Below are 16,423 nucleotides of genomic sequence, written 5' to 3'. Positions count from 1 at the left end.
GGCCAACTGGGGGCAAGCATGTCTATTTACTTTTACTTCATCCTCGACACTCTCAGCCGGGGCACTTTGCGGTAACTTGTAGGGCCTTGGAAGCTCCTTGAGGTCAGCTCTCTTTTCAGTCTTTTACCTTCACTTGTAGCTCGTAGTCTTGCAAACAGTATTGCCTTCAAAACTGTCATCTTACATCTATTATCTTGCATCTGGCATGTTGCAAATTGTTATCTTGCATCCAACCTATGGTTTGTGCTTCTTTTTGTAGTGATGGGTGGTTAGGTATGGCCTTATAACTTCAGGCACCAACCTAGTTTTGAACAACTTCCACCAACTAAGGGCCCACCTTGCTAGGTTGACTTCTGATGGGGTAAGTTCAGTAGTTCTAGTTTCTCACGCTTCTTTATGCATTCTTCTTAGGATGTCTTTCTTCTAACCTCATGTCTTTATAGGTTAACTGGACCCCATGGGCCGACTAGCCCCTTCCTGCTTCTCAAGACTTGGAGCCTGCTGCTTTCATTACTTCAGAGATTACTCGACCTTTTGAAGGAGCAGGCGTGAGGGCACTATACTTGGCGAAAAGGGTGCGGTGCCAATTAGTGGGTATGAATGACCCACAGATTCCGAGGGACCCTCCTGAGTTCATGCTTACCCTACACTCCATGACTGATGTTGAGTACAACTCATGGGGGAAGGGTACTTCTTATGCTGAGCGGCTTCTTGAGGGGTTGGATTATGATGAGTTCAACATCACTCATCTCATGCCTTCTCTTACTGTTCAGGTTTATGCTCAAACTTTTGTTCTTCTTCTCTTTTTTTCTTTGCTTGTCATGACTACTAATGCAAGGAATTGTAATAGGGGGGACCTGCTACCGATGAGCCCATTGATCCTCCATACACCCCTTGGATGGTCTATGCCTATGGCCTGGATGGCTTTGCTCGAGAGCATGTCGTGCCCTGTAATCCCAATGTCATGGGCTATCCTTTCCCTCCCAACACTCGAGCAATGAGTCCTTTCTTCATTTTTGTTCTTTCTTCTTTGCCATTTCCTTTCTTGTTTCAGTCACTAATCTTTCTTCTTTTAAATTGCAACCCACTATTCAAGAGCATAAGGAGTTGGTGTGGTTGGCCGGGAATCTCAAGTTGGAGGTGACCAACTACTTGAGGGATCTGTATGGACCTGGAGAAGCAGCCCACCTGGGTGATGGTGATGATGATGTTGATGATGGTGGCTAAGAGGAGGACTAGAAGGCGACCCCTAGCTACCAACCAAGGAAGAGGCAGCACTGTTGATTACCTACAGTCATAGCATATACACACAACATAGTTTTTTTTTTTTTTTTTCCTTCTTTTGCTTTTAATGTTTTTCATTTCAATTGGTAAACTTTTGGATTAAGTTTAAGACAAAGGATTGTTTAAGAACATCTTTTTACATTCATGCTTTTGATTGGAACTTAGCACTTAATTTACAAGTACAATGATAAATTGTATGTTTCTATACAATCTTTGCTTCTTTGATGCTTGCAATCTTGCTTGGGATATGTCTTGAATGATTCTTTAGGTCACAGGGACCCTAAGAATGCTTGGGACTAGAAAAACTATGCTCAAAATAGGGGAACATGGGCTTCTGCCACCTTGCGTACGTGGAGATGAGCCTGCATACGCAGCTTTGACTTTGCGTGTACAGGGTTGACTCTACACACAAGGGCCGCGAATCAAAAAAACCATAGCCGACTTACTTAGGTATAAAATTAATCGTTTGGGTCCAAAACCCTTACCAATGTATTTCCAACCCAGAGAACACTTTTTTGAGGTCTCCCAATGGCAGAAAACTCTCATTTTGATGTCTCCACTTGGATTAGGAAGCTAGGTCCCGATTTCAAGGATTCTATTGCTCCTTGTGGCCTTCCTTGCATCTTCCCTTACTATTAAATTAGGGTGGATAAGCCTCTTCACCGTGCTGCTGCCAACTATTGGGTTCCTTCCTAGCATGTATTCCACTTCAACGGAATAGAATTATGCCCTACTATTGAGAAATTTGCTGCTATCATAGGTGAACCAGAGATTGATGATCTTATCTTTCCTACCATGGGTGGGGATCTTCCTTCCTTGCTGCGAGTGGTGTTGGGTGTCCCTGAAAGCACAGCCAATAGGTGATGTGTCTTTGACAAACTCAACCTTAGGTTGGTCTTTGACTACTTTTCAGGTTCGAGCCTTCTTGAAGGTGAGAGGCCATGATCATACTACCTTCATGCCTTTTGCATATGTGCCCTTGTGAGGTATTTCTTGGTTCAACAGTCATATTGTGTAGACCATCGGATGTGTATGGTAGCTTATGAGCTAAAGAAGGGCAATCCGGTGAGCCTGATCTTGGCGGAAACTCTCAATGGTTTAGATGCCTTTCAAAGGAAGGACTCTTCTTCTTCAGGTATAATCCCTAACTTTTGCCTAGGTTCTCAACCTAGTGGGATTCCTCTAATTTTGCATGGATTGCCTTTAGGTTTTTAACCCACTAAGGCACCTTATATCGTCTTTCATTATTTTTATTTTTTCTCACTCATGCTCTCCACTTTTTTCTTTTCTTCTTTTCTTCTCTGCCTTTTTTTTTTCCTTACTTCCTCCCTTCTCTTCTTTTTTCAAGTATGGCTACAAGAGAGACTTCGGTTGCTTTATCCTCCTACTGTACCCCTCAACACCTATCTTCCTAGCCATCTTAGGGATCGCTGGCTTCGAGATGTCTTGGGCTTTAAAGCGTACATGGAGCTCATGGGCCGCCTTAAGGAGACTGACATTCAGTAGCTCATGGAATGGTGGCATATCTCAAGCATGGTTCGTAGTTGCTACAAGGACCATTGTGTGACTTTAGTTGGGCTTCATTGCTGCTCTTACTACTCCACTTGTCGTATCTTAAGGCAATTTGGAGAGCATTAAGGAGCTCCTAGTGATGAGGGTGCCTTCCATACTACAGTGTTCACTAATGGGATCTTGGGCAGGATTATTGAAGCTTGGCCACGCCGTAGGGTGACGAAAGACATTGTTCCTTCCAAATACATCTACCCCATTGCAAGTTACAAGCAATGGTTGAAGGATGACATGAAGTGGATTCTGAAGGATAAGAGGCTCACATGAAGACTAGCAAGAAGATAAGGAGGACTAAGTAATGACCTTAATGTGCCCCATGTTTTACTTTTCTGTACTTTTATGATTCTTATGCTTTTGTTTTTGAATTTAATAAAGGATTGGAATGTTCCGAATCCTCTATGAAAGCAAACTTACTATCTTTTAATTTGAGCAATGAAAGAATTTTCCTTTTTATTATCTTTGCTTATTGTCATCTCATTTATTCATTTTTTTTTCTTTTCTTTTCTTTTTCCTTTGCCATGTAACTTTATCCCATGACGTCCTTTGAGGAATATTCACTATGCCCATGGTCTTCTCCCCTAACTTTTGCCTAGACTGCCCTTTCGAATTTTCAATCTAGCGAGGTTCTTTTGCCTTAACTTTTGTCTATGTCGTCCTTTCGGGTTTTCAACCTAGCAAGCTTTTTTTTTTCTTTTTCTTTATATGTGGTATTTATGGAGTCTATCAATGTTAATAGGGTGAAGCATCTCTTCCCCATCCAAATCTGTGATTCTTGTAACACCTCTGAACATGATCTTCTTAATGATGAAAGGCCCAGACCACCTAGGCTTCATTTTTCTTCTTGGATCAAAAGTCTCATCTTTAAGCACCTTTAGGACCAAGTCTCCTTCTTTAAGGTTTCTCGGTTTTACTTTTTTGTTGAATGCTCTAGCAACCCTTTTTTGGTATCCTTGTGCATAATATTGTGCCCTTGCCCTCTTCTCATCTATCAAAGCCAATTGTTCATAACTCACCTTAGCCCGATCCTCTTCTAGGACCTTAGATTTTACTAATACCCTCAAAGATTGTATCTCTACCTTAATAGGAAGCACCGCCTCACTACCATAAACCAATGAGTAAGGTGTTTCCCCAGTCGATGCTCAAATAGAAGTTCTATAACCCCATAGGGCAAATGGAAGCTTCTCAACCTAATCTTTGTACATCACCACCATCTTGGCTAGGATATTCTTCACATTCTTATTGGCTGCTTCTACGGCCCCATTAGCTTGCGGTCGATATGGTGAAGACTTGTGATGCTCATTGTCATATTCTTCCATGACCCTTCAGACTTTGCTTTCAAAGTGGGAACCATTATCGAAAATGATCTCTTGGGGCACCCCAAACTGACAAATGATGTTGTTTTCCAAGAATCGAGCAACCTGCTTAGCCTTCAATACGAAGTAGGAGGTTGCTTCCACCCACTTGGTAAAGTAGTCAATTGCCACTAGAATGTATTCATGCCCATTTAAAGCCTTGGGAGCTATCATTCCAATCACATCTATGCCCCAAACAGAGAACAGCCATGGAGAAGTCATGCTATAGAACTTGCTAGGCGATACATGGTTCAAGTTGGTGTGTGTCTGACAATCATGGAAACTTTTCCCATAGTCCACACAATCGGTCTCCATTGTACTCTAGTAGTACCCCATCCTTAGGATCTTCTTGGCTAACATCCTTCCATTCATGTGAGGGCCACAAATATCTTGATGAACTTCTTCCATTACCCTCTCTGCTTCTTCTCTTTTCAAGCAACAAAGGTGTACACCATCATAGGACCTTCTATAGAGTTGTCCTCCACATAAGATGTATTGGGTTGTCTCATTCTAATGGAATGACATTCTTTCTTGTCGGTATTATCTAAATACACCCTTAATTCTAAGAACTGCCTGATGTCATAATACCACGGAACTTCCTCTTCCTCTAAGGCCATTATTGAAGCTTTGGTCTTCCTTTTATGCACTTCCTTGTAGCTTTGTTCAATCTCCAAAGGTCATGTCCATACTCCCTTGGGTATTTCTACCATGGAGGCTAAAATAGCTAATGCATCCGCAAATTGATTTTGAGCTCTAGGAATGATTGTGTACTCAATTCTGTCAAAGGTCCTGGTCAAATCCTCAAGGTATTGTTGATAATGCTTCAAGTGTTCTTCATTCACTTTCCACAACTTTTGCGCTTGGGCTATAACCAAAGTAGAATCCCCAAAGAGTTTGGCCTCTTTTACTCCCAATTCTTGAAGAGCTTCCATTCCAACAATGCAAGCCTCATATTCAGCCATGTTGTTAGTTGCTTCAAACTTCAATTTGATTGCCAAAGGTATGTGAGATCCCTCGTGGGTGATCAAGAGTATTCCTATCCCATTCCCATATTGATTTATGACTCTGTCAAAGTACATCTTCCATGTCCCCAACTCAACATCCAAAATATCTTCATCTAGAAAATCCTCTTTACCATCTTCCCCTTCTATGGGATTCTTAGCAAAAAATCTAACACGACACTTCCCTTAATAGTTTTCCTAACCACATACTTCAAATCGAATTCTGTCAATAAGATCAACCATCTTGACAATCTTCCACTCAAAGCAGGCTTCTCAAAAAGGTACTTCAATGGATCCATTCTTGCTAGTACCCATATTTGGAAGGGCAAAACGATATTTCTCAATTTATGTATGGCCTAGACAAGTACGAAGCATGACTTTTCTATGGGAGTGTACTTAGTCTTGTAATCATGGAATCTCTTACTCAAGTAGTATATGGCTCTTTCATTCTTCTCATTATCTTCCTATGCAAGCATACTTCCAATTGCATCCCTTTTGATGGGAAGGTATAGGAGTAAGGGTTTTCCATGTTGTGGAGGCACTAGGATAGGTGGGTGGAGGAGATAATCCTTGATAAGTTCAAAGGCTTTTAGGCATTCATCGTTCCATGTGTATGGCTCATTCTTCCTTAAAAGTTTAAAGATGGGCTCACAAGTGGAGGTGAGCTTGGCAATGAATCATTTAATGTATTGTAGTCAACCTAAGAAACCCTTAATCTCTTTCTCACTTTTGGGTGGAGGCATCTCCAATATGGTTTTGATCTGGGATGGGTTAACCTCTATCCCACTATCACTCACTGGGAATCCTAACAATTTTCCAGCGGTTACTGCAAAGGTGCACTTTTGTGGGTTCAACCTCAATCTATATTCTTTAATCCTCTCAAAGAACTTCCTCTATCCTTGGATTTCACTATAATATCATCGACATACATCTCTACCTCATTATGCATCATATCATGTAGTAAGGCTGTAGCCATCCTTTGATAAGTTGCCCCAGCATTCTTGAGACCAAACAGCATTATCGTGTAGCAATAGATTCCCCATTCGGTGGTGAAAGAGGTTTTGGTCATATCTTTAAGAGTCATCTTGATTTGGTTGTATCCCGAAAAACCATCCATGAGGGACATCAAAGCGCTTCCTGCTGTGTTATCTACTAAGACATCAATGTGAGGGAGGGGAAAGTCATCCTTAAGGCATGCCTTATTCAAGTCTCTAAAATCCACACACATCCTCACCTTTCCATCCTTCTTAGGTATGGGCATGACATTGGCTATCCATTCAGCTTGGTTTACAGGTTTGATGAACCTTACCTTTAGTTGCTTAGTGACTTCTTCTTTGATCTTTAAGAGCCATTCGGTCCTCATTCGCTTCAATTTTTGCTTGACAGGCACCATGTGGTCATGGGTATCAATGTAATGTTAAGCTATCTTGGGGTCAATTCCAAGCATATCTTCATAGGACCATGCAAACACCTCTTGAAATTCCATGAGGAGTTCTTGAAGATCTTTCATTTCTTTTTCATTTAAAGTTGAACCAATTTTAATTAAGCATGGATTTTCATCATTTCTCAAATTTATAGTTTCAAGAGTTGGTTCCATAGGTTCAATTTTCTTTCCCAATTGTTTATTAATTTCATTTTCAAGTTCATTTGAATCATTTAAGTGCAGAATTTCAATGTTATGGGACACATCAAAGTAAGTCAAGTCAAAATTCATCTTATTGAAAATATTGAAAAGTACATTGGAACTTGCATTACAAAAATTTTCCCCATGTTCTCAAAAAACCCAACCCAAGTCCAATTATTAATAGGCCCTATAGTAGGCATGATGAGCTTGGAAGGATCACTTGGTTCTTCATTGGCGATGGCGAACACATCCCCACTCATCTTCATCATGGCCTTCATTGCTTTAGCATCCATGTAGTTCACCCAATCGACCTCTTCTTGCACTTCTTTGATCACCACGGTAGGCTTCTCCTTAAAAGTGAGTTTTTCGTTAAAGAAAATCTTCCAGCCTGGATATACCCTTCCATCTTTACCTACCCAAGGTTCGAGGAAGCCACAATAGGGGAAGTCTCCTCCTTCTTTCATGAAATTCCCGTTGAGAGTGACATGGTTTTTCTTGATTCCATTGCAACCTTCAAGGAATCCTAGACCCTCCTTGGTCACTTAAGTCTTGATCAAGCGCCTTCCTTTCTCTCTATTCCAAATGGGAGTGGGGACGTGTTATCTTGACTTTGATGGTGCAATAATGCCTGAAAGAAAGCCCCAGTTAGAGATTTATTTTTAACTTTAGATGTTCGTACAAAATTCTTAAGTTCATTTTAATGAAGGCCCAATTACAATATCACTCCCTTTCCTTTCATGGATCCTTGCCCCTTGTTTCATTGGGCTTTTGGTCCATTTACAACAAAGCTCTTATCTTACTCTCATGGGCTTTCATTAGAATGTACTTAGGAATTTTCAACCCTTTGTCTCAAACTTGGGCCTACAATGTATTCATCACCTTTGGGCTTTTCATTTCTTTATTATTTCATCATTTTTTCCATGAAATAGTCTTCTAGCTAGAATATTTTGTATCCTTCCTTTCAAAGTCTTTGAAATTCTCATCATTTTGGGCCTAAGCATACACAAAGAGACCTAAGATTAGGGAGTTTCATTTTGGCTTCAAAGTCCTCTTTTTCAAAAGGGCTTTTCCCACTTGGGCCTATGATAGCAATTAGGCTATGGTCTTATGAACCTTTCAAGTTAATATATAACTTTGGATTTAGGGACAAGCCTCTTATATGTGAGAACTTCTTTTCTTTTGTCCCACAACATCTTAGGGTATACCATAACTTTAGGGTCATCCCTTTCATTTTTATATCTTTTATTTGTCCTTTAGGATTAGATGAACACATGATAAATGGTTGAACAAACAAGAGATATATAAAGGGTACCATTCATGATAGGATCTAGGATCTCTCTAATGTGGGTAGTCTCCCTAAGGCTAAAGGGATAGATAAGTAGGTCACTTACAAAAAGGTGGGCAATGATTCCAACTGAGGGCTTAAATGGACCCCATAGTGGATTGGTAGCAAACCTTTAACGTACTCAAAGCCCATTATAGGTGATGACACCGATTATAAGTTGCTAGGATGAACTTCGGAAAATTTGGGCCCGAATGGAGCCTTCCATCTTCCCCCAAAGCTCACTTAGTGTATAAAACACTTGTGAATGTTTAGACCCCCAAATTCAAATATTCCAAAACAAGCTTATATTCAAACAATGTATGTGCGGAATGATAAATATAAGCAATACCCAAATATGCAAACTACTCTAAGCCATAATTTAATCACAACTCAGCAGTAATTAAAAGCAAAGAGTAAGGGATAGAGAGAAGCAAACACAAGATAACTCCGACACGTGTTATCGAAGAGGAAACCGAAGAACTTGGTGAAAACCCTCTCCGCCACCCTCCAAACTGTAAAATGATCCACTAGAAAATTAGTTAGGATACGTGAATAGCAATAGACCCTCCAAGCCTAATCTACTCGATGCACCTAAGCCCTCCAAGCTTCTTGCTCCAACAGGGTTACGCCTAACCTTGTCTTCTCTAGCTTACCGGATCTCATAATTAGCCCATTGCATCAACCAAAATGAATTGGTTCTCTCTTGAATTGCTTCCCAAATACCAAGAACCTTCTCATTACTGTGAATATGGTGAGGTAAGGATTTGGTTTAAGATCCTCTCATAGGTATGACAATAGAAAGGGTGAAAGTAGAGGAATTTGGAGAATCAAATGTATAAGATTGTGGATGAATCAATCTTATTGTTTTCTAGGATTTCTCTCTCAAAATTCTCTTTGGAAGCACGCTACATTTTGTGGGTATAAGGGTATTTATACTAGGGTATAAGAAGGAATGTGAAAAGTCATTTTTCAGCAAAACAGGGTGCACTAACAAGTCACTCGCGACTGGAATGAATCGTGAGTTCCAATCACAAGATAACAGAAAGGCTAGACTGTACTTTTTGTCTTGTTGTGATCCAGCTGTCCTGACGCTTCAGCTTCCTGCATGCTCCACACGTGTGACACATTTTGGCGAGTCACCACTCGCGAGTCAGTCATAAGATCCAGTCATGAGTTGCCTCTTGATGCACACACTTGATCAATTCTTCACACTCTCTCACACACACCCCTTACATTATTCCCACCTAAATACAGGGTTTCTAAATGCTAAATTACAAGCAAATTTGGTACGGAATAAAGCCAACACAAAGTTGAATAAATTCAACCTTACAATAACAAACAAGCATGTTAAAAAGGTGAGCAAACATTTTATGAGGCTTAAAAACATGTGAAAAGGAGGTTATGTAGACAAACATGTGAAGGAAAAATCAAAACAAAAACAAAAACAAACAAACAAACAAAAAAATTACGGTTTTCTGGGTAACAGCATCACGCATGCTAGAACAGGTCTGTGTACACATGAATTCAGCCTGTATGCGCAGGCTAGATCATGCATACACAGATCCTTACCCAAAAACCCTAATTAACACAAAAGCAGAGCAGAAACTTAAAACATACAATCTAACAACCTATCATGCTTAAAAATATAAGGAAAACCTAAAACTAACCCAGACAAACATAAACTAAACAAAAGAAGCAGATTAAAACAAAGATTAAGGCAAAAAAGGAAAAAAAAAAAAAGGGTTTTAACGCTTACCTTAAAGCAAAAGCTCCTAAGCTTGATTTTTTACCATTTCCCTTAGTCAAATCTATCACAATTCAATGAAAGAGTGATTAGTAATCTTAAACTCAAAAGATTGGGGCTAGAAAAGGCTCCAATCAAATAAAAGGAGACTCGAGGGTGTTTTGTGAAAAACTCCTTTTTGATTTACTATTTTCTAGTGAATCTTAGGTTTTTCCCATGGGATTTCTATGTGTTTTGAAAATGTACCGTGTAAGGCCTTTTATAGTTGAAAAAATGGGATTTGGAACGACTCCCAAATGATGTGGGATTCATTCCAAATCTCAACTATTATTGCAAAAAACTTGCTTTTCATATGCTTCTGAAACCCTAGCTGTGTACGCAAGAACGTGCCTGCGTACGCATGCTTTAGCTCGTGTACACAGGCCGTGACCCACGTATGCAGGCCGAGAGCTACTTTGGTGATTTTATTTCCAAAACTAGATTTTTGCTCATTTCAAAAGGTTATATTTTCCATTTTAATACTCCTCAAGTCAATTTAATATCTGATTGGGCTCTAAACTGGCCTTGGGCCTTAGAGTTTGTTAGGGGCATTTTTTCATCGCCCATTTGATGTTAGGGGAGTCAAGATCGAGACTTGACTTTAGGCTTGGAATATGGCCCAAAGGCAATTGGTGAAGCGTAAAAGGCCCATTTTGCTCAAAGTCCGGGTTGCATCCAACAAATATTATAATAAGGCCCCAAAATACCTCTTGCAAAGATAAGCTAGCACAAAGGATGGCCCACCACAATGAGTGCTTAAATAATAGTCTAGCGGTAAATAAGAAAAATGTCTAGTGGCAAATGTTTGGAAAATCAGTAAATGTATTTGCATAGTAAAAATTATGCATTTCTTCCATAGTTGTTTAATATAAAAGTGGGCCCATTATAACAAGTACACAAGAGAAAAATGGTTCAACAGTGAATATGATAGACCTCTAGCGGTAGACGTCTAACAAGTTAATAAGTGTGTTTACATGGTAAAAATCATATGTTTTCCTTATTATTATTAATTCAACATAAATGAAAACTTCCATAGTATCCAAAACATTATAGCTTTTATGATAATAATTAATAAATAAGGATTAAAGGCTTCATAATTACAAATAAAAAAAAAGGAAAAAATAGGATGGAATGAAGGGAAAGAGAGATTCCAGCTCAATGCAGCAAATGTTGAACTAAGATTCTTGGGGAATATATATGTGTAAGGCATGAATGGGGTAGTCTAGGCTATTTTGAGTGAGTGGGCTTTAAGCTTGTGGTGGTGTGATGGAGTTAATGCTGAGGCTAAGGTTTTAATGGGTAAAGAGTTGTTTGTGACTGATTAGAAAGCATTTATGGGCTGTGAATATGCAGAAAAAGAAAGGGAATGTCTGAAGCTAAGTGAATGTGGGCGAAGGGGAATGATTTATGAGCTTGGGGAGAGCTAAACCAAGCAAAGTAACAAGAAAATCAGAAATTTCAAAAGGGTTGGTGTCTGTTTTGTGGGCTAGTGTGCTTACCCTTTTATAGTGGTGTTTAGGGAGGTATTAATTAACAAAAGTCCAAAAACGTAGGATTGATCAGGGGGCAAAATAGTAGACTTAATTATCCTAGAATTTGGCCATAAATGGGAGATTTGCTTTTGGGGCTGCTTTGCTACTTTGGGTAATATGACACATGGTGAGTATTTGGGGGAATCTTACATTAAATGCTAAGATTTCTGGATTGTGTTTAGCCAATGGGATCAAGGTCGGTATTAAGAAGGAATCCTAGTGCTACAACTAAGATTTGGACCCTAAGAAGTAGTAGGATTCAACACCCTAAGCCAAGTGTCAAAGTTTAAGCCCACTTTAGAGGATTTTGCTGGAGATCCCTTTATGCCCTCCAAACCACATATTCCAAAATTTTCCCCTTTAGGATTCATAGGCTTGGTTCATGAATCTATCACATAAATTTTTAGTAATAAAATAAACTATTTAGTTAAGAATTTCATGAGCTTGGAGATCTTGGTCAAAACCTGGAGAAGAAGGGTATTTATTGCCCATTACCTTTTAGGTGTCAGCCTAGCCTCTAGTGTTGTTCAGATCATGATTGGTAGTGGCAGAGAGGCTGCTAGGACAAGTGGCCAGCTCCTAATCTAGTTTGGGAGATTAGTTGCTTCTTGAGGTGACCTCCAGCGGAAGGCAGAACTGAATGGAGTTCTCTAGCTAGGTCAGTTTGCACACATGGGCTATTTTGGCTGAGACTTCATGTTGAGCTTGGCCATAAGGGCTGAGTACTTTGGTGGGCCTATGACTTGGTGGTTCTCTCCACTTGGGCCTATCCTTTTGCTTTCTCATTGCGAGCCCTACAAAATGGACAAAACTACTATATATTGTCATGGATTTTTATTCCACGTGGGCTTTCGTTGTTAGTAAAAATGAAATGTATTCATGAGCTTTAATAAATATTTATGATAGGTTTTGGGTATTAATTTCCATGGGCTTTAAATATAATTTGAATAGTTTCTCATAACTTTTGCCATGGATTATTTTGTAAATGATATTTTCTTTGGGGCTTTTAAATAATGACCTCCAATATTTCTTGAGAATAATATTTACCATTGGTTTTAAATAGAGACAATATTCATGGGTTTCAACCACTATAGTGGAATAATGTGATATTCTCAAGGGTTTTTCTATAGATAATCATAATGGGCTTGTAAGGTGAATAATTACCATGAGTTTTGGAAATAAATATTATTAATATTGTGATATAAATAGTGACCATGGGTTCTTATTATATAAATTCCATGAGTTTATATTATGGTTGAAATAAATAAATGTCATAGGTCTAAAATAAAGAATCATAACTTTCCATGAGCTTTTATATTAGTAACACAAATTCATAATTCTCCTTAGCCTTGATATATGTTTGCCATGGGTTTTGGAAAAATGAATAGTGTTACGTACAAGGTTATCAAAATCGGGATCCTACGTAAGATCGTGGAAGGTAGGTAGGATCGTGGATCGTAAGATCCTACTTATTTTCAAATTTTAAACAAAAAACCTATTGATAGTGACTTTGTATGTTATATAATCACTTAAAATATGAATCCATCCATTTAAAAAAAAAATTGCATCATAAAATGTAATTTGCACACACTACATTGTGCTTATGTCATTCTAACGAAACAAAATATATTTAACTTTTGATATAATGTATCTAAAAAGTTCAGTACATGTTTAATTAGCAACTAAGTACCAAAATATTATCTACACATATGTAAAATGTTTTCCAAATTCTAAGTTCCAAATCCAAAATAAGTTAGGCTAGTTAGCATATAAAAACTAGCTAACTACCAATTTACAATATGTAATCCAAAAGAGAATTCTCAATTTAAGATAAACTAGCTAATTACAAATATGAAATCCAAAAGAGAATTCTCATTCTAAGGTTCTTCTAATCTAATCACTGTCATTGTCATATCCCATTTCATCATCTAAATATTTTAGGTTTTGTTTTTGAAAACGTTAAACTTAAGTACTATAGGTTTTTTTGAGATTTTATGTTGACATAGGGGTAAATTTGGGACTTCAATTCATTATTGGGCTTCTGATAACCCGTTGGGCTTGTGGGTTTAGGTGTATTATCTTACCCAAATGAATCACACTTAAAAATAATAATAATAATAACTAGTCGCTAACCCGTGCAATACATGGGCTAGTTGTGAAAATATATATTTATAGATAATTAATGGTTAATAAGTATGAATAAATAAAAAATGAAATTGGACTATTTGTAAAAAAAATAGCTTACCTAATTTAGTTAGAATTTTTTACACAACCTCAATCCTAATTTGTTCAAAATTTATTTAGTGTGGATCCCTTTATTAAATTCTAAATAGTTCTAATTAACATAGTTGAAGACTATATGTAACTCTTTTCTTCTTCTTTTTTTTTTTTTTTTTTTTTTGAAACCATAGAAAACAGTTACAGGGCACAAGTTATATAACATAAGATTTGGAGAGATCCAACAGTAATGGATAGCATCCAACACTAATGGGTTGAATAATGAATAGCTAGAGAATTGAAGCTACTTCTAACACATTACACATGATAGTTTTTGGTACAAAATTGGTGTGAAAAGTTAAACCTTATTAAGTTAGAAAATGCAAGTCTGTCATCATAGGTTGTTCCTGCAATCTTGGTTAACTTCTTCCATTGCAAACCTGTTCAATCCTTTTGCAATCACTGACAAACAAAATTAGTCTAAATCCAAGGTCTCTAGCTTTTATTGCAACCTCCACGATTGCATCCTGAAATGTTGCTGGGTAAGATGTTGACACACTGCTAGGCTCCCCCATTAATATTAGATCTCCCTTCAAGTCCTTTGCTTCATATGCATAGCCACTCTGTTTCAATTTCCTTTTCCTTCAACAAACTACTTTGATAATGAGTTGCCAATCCCTATTGGAGACATCTTTATGAGTTGGTATGCTTTGATCTTGATATTAGAACTGTCCATTTCTAAAGGCCTCCTGGTACCTGCATACAGGAGATTTGGCAGTGAGTGAGGACAACATTTATCAGATTTGGGGGGTCTTCCCATCATGAACCACTTGATTTCTATGGTTCCATAAGGACCATAGAATGGTAAAAAGAGATTGAAGATATAGGTAATTTTCTTGATTAACTATATGTAATTATAAAAAGTAAAATTTTAAAATATATATAGATAAAATGACAATCTAGAAAAATAGCTTTTCAAATGGTTATTTGTAGGAAATCCAAAGGGATGCAAATTAAATCACAATTAGCAACAATTAGCAACTTGCCCCATCGTCACTAAGGGATGCAAATCTTGAGAAGATTGTTATTTGTTAAAACTTTGAAAACAGCTTACATTGATAATATAAGGCAGAAATAATTCAATAACCTACAACAGAACATTAATTATTCAATAACTGAAAATATACTTGCTTTTGTTTATAGTAAATAATAATAATAATAATAATAATAATAATAATAATAGTAAAAAGAAGGAAAAGAAGAACAATTATGAAAATTTTCAATTTATAATTAACAATACTACTTTGGAAATGAACTCATTATCTCAAGTCTCAACCAAAGAAAAAAAATGAAACTTAGAAACCCATATGGTCTATATAGATTAACTACTTCAGTTTAGCACATAACATATGCAACAATGATAATTGACAATTATCAATGGTATACTTGGGCTTCCCAAGCATTAGTGGTATACTTTTTCCTTATTCCCATATCTACATCAGATTGGCTGAAATCACAAACATGAATTCTACTTGATGCAAATGCATTGCAAAAAATATTAATGATAAATACGAGAAAAAAAAAAAAAAAAAACTCTTGATACACTAAACCATGATCACAAAGTACTGGGACTGGACCATGATTTCTCTCTAGCACAACAAATTCATAGGAGTCACATAAGAGGAAATCAAGACTGAACATGGTGGCTCAGCATTTAAGAGAACCTGTATAAGAGATGTTAGCAAATTAATTTTTACTAAATTGGAATTGAAAATTACAGGAGAAACATTAGTATATACATAAAGTACAATATTGCAAATAGAACTCAATTTAGAAATTGCTTTTGGCTTAATTGACAATTTGCCAAAAAGAATAACTTGCCTTAATTCACTCTATCAGCCATATCTTCAGTTGAATAACAAACTACATATCCTTGTCTCTCTATTAATCTTTTTATGTGACTAAGCATTTGTAGCAGTTGCAATACCTCAAATTCAAAATATATATATGATAAATCATTGTTAGATGCTTCTACAACCTAAAACCATGTTATCACCCAACTAACCTAACATTCTAAATCCATCATTAATAGAATTAACGATTGGTCAACCAATTGCAAAGGGGGAGGTTTCTCAACAAACAAACAAAAAAAAAAAAAAAAAAACTTGCAAAGAAGGAGAGATTATTATCAGAAGCAAATACATGTTGGCCCAATTTCTAAAATGTGATGCTCAATTTATTCGTAATCTTCATCTCAATTGAACATAGATCATAATTTTCTCAAACACCTGAAAAATGTATTGACTAATGGAATTGTAATGATTCATTTATAATTATTTTCAGCCTCCTTGAAGCTTCCAATATACATAATACATCCTCTATGGAAAAATGCACTTACTAATATATTCTTATTAATCTATCAATATGATTATCTTCTCAATAATTTAAAATATACACCCAAAGAAGTCATACCTCGAAAATGCACTTTTCAGAACCTTCAATCCAAGTGACACAAATGCGTCAACAATTATTTAAGACTTAATCCAATAATTAGCTTGCATTCATATATATGAAAGCTATGAATAAGTGCTTTACTGAAATAGCAAACTATCAATATCATATCCAATATTGTTTATTTGTAAGAAAGACAAACAGTTTAACAAAATAAATAAACAGTAAAATTGGTATATGGAATGGGAGAGTAAGAATTTCTATTAGACTTAGAGTGTGCAATGGT

General features: G+C 37.1%; 1 protein-coding gene across 1 annotated transcript; it reads right to left on the bottom strand.

The window, feature by feature from the left end:
* Window positions 1-4,882: 4,882 nt before the first annotated feature.
* Window positions 4,883-5,505, bottom strand: LOC126721798 (uncharacterized). Its single transcript, XM_050424857.1, has 2 exons — window positions 5,417-5,505; window positions 4,883-5,375 (listed from the first exon to the last, which is right to left on the bottom strand). Exons 1-2 carry the CDS (start codon window positions 5,503-5,505, stop codon window positions 4,883-4,885), a joined length of 582 nt encoding a protein of 193 aa, XP_050280814.1.
* Window positions 5,506-16,423: the final 10,918 nt, after the last annotated feature.

The sequence above is a fragment of the Quercus robur genome, chromosome 4 (assembly GCF_932294415.1).
Source record: "Quercus robur chromosome 4, dhQueRobu3.1, whole genome shotgun sequence".
In the NCBI taxonomy this organism is placed as follows: Eukaryota; Viridiplantae; Streptophyta; class Magnoliopsida; order Fagales; family Fagaceae; genus Quercus; species Quercus robur.
This window is presented reverse-complemented; position numbering and strand designations above follow the sequence as displayed.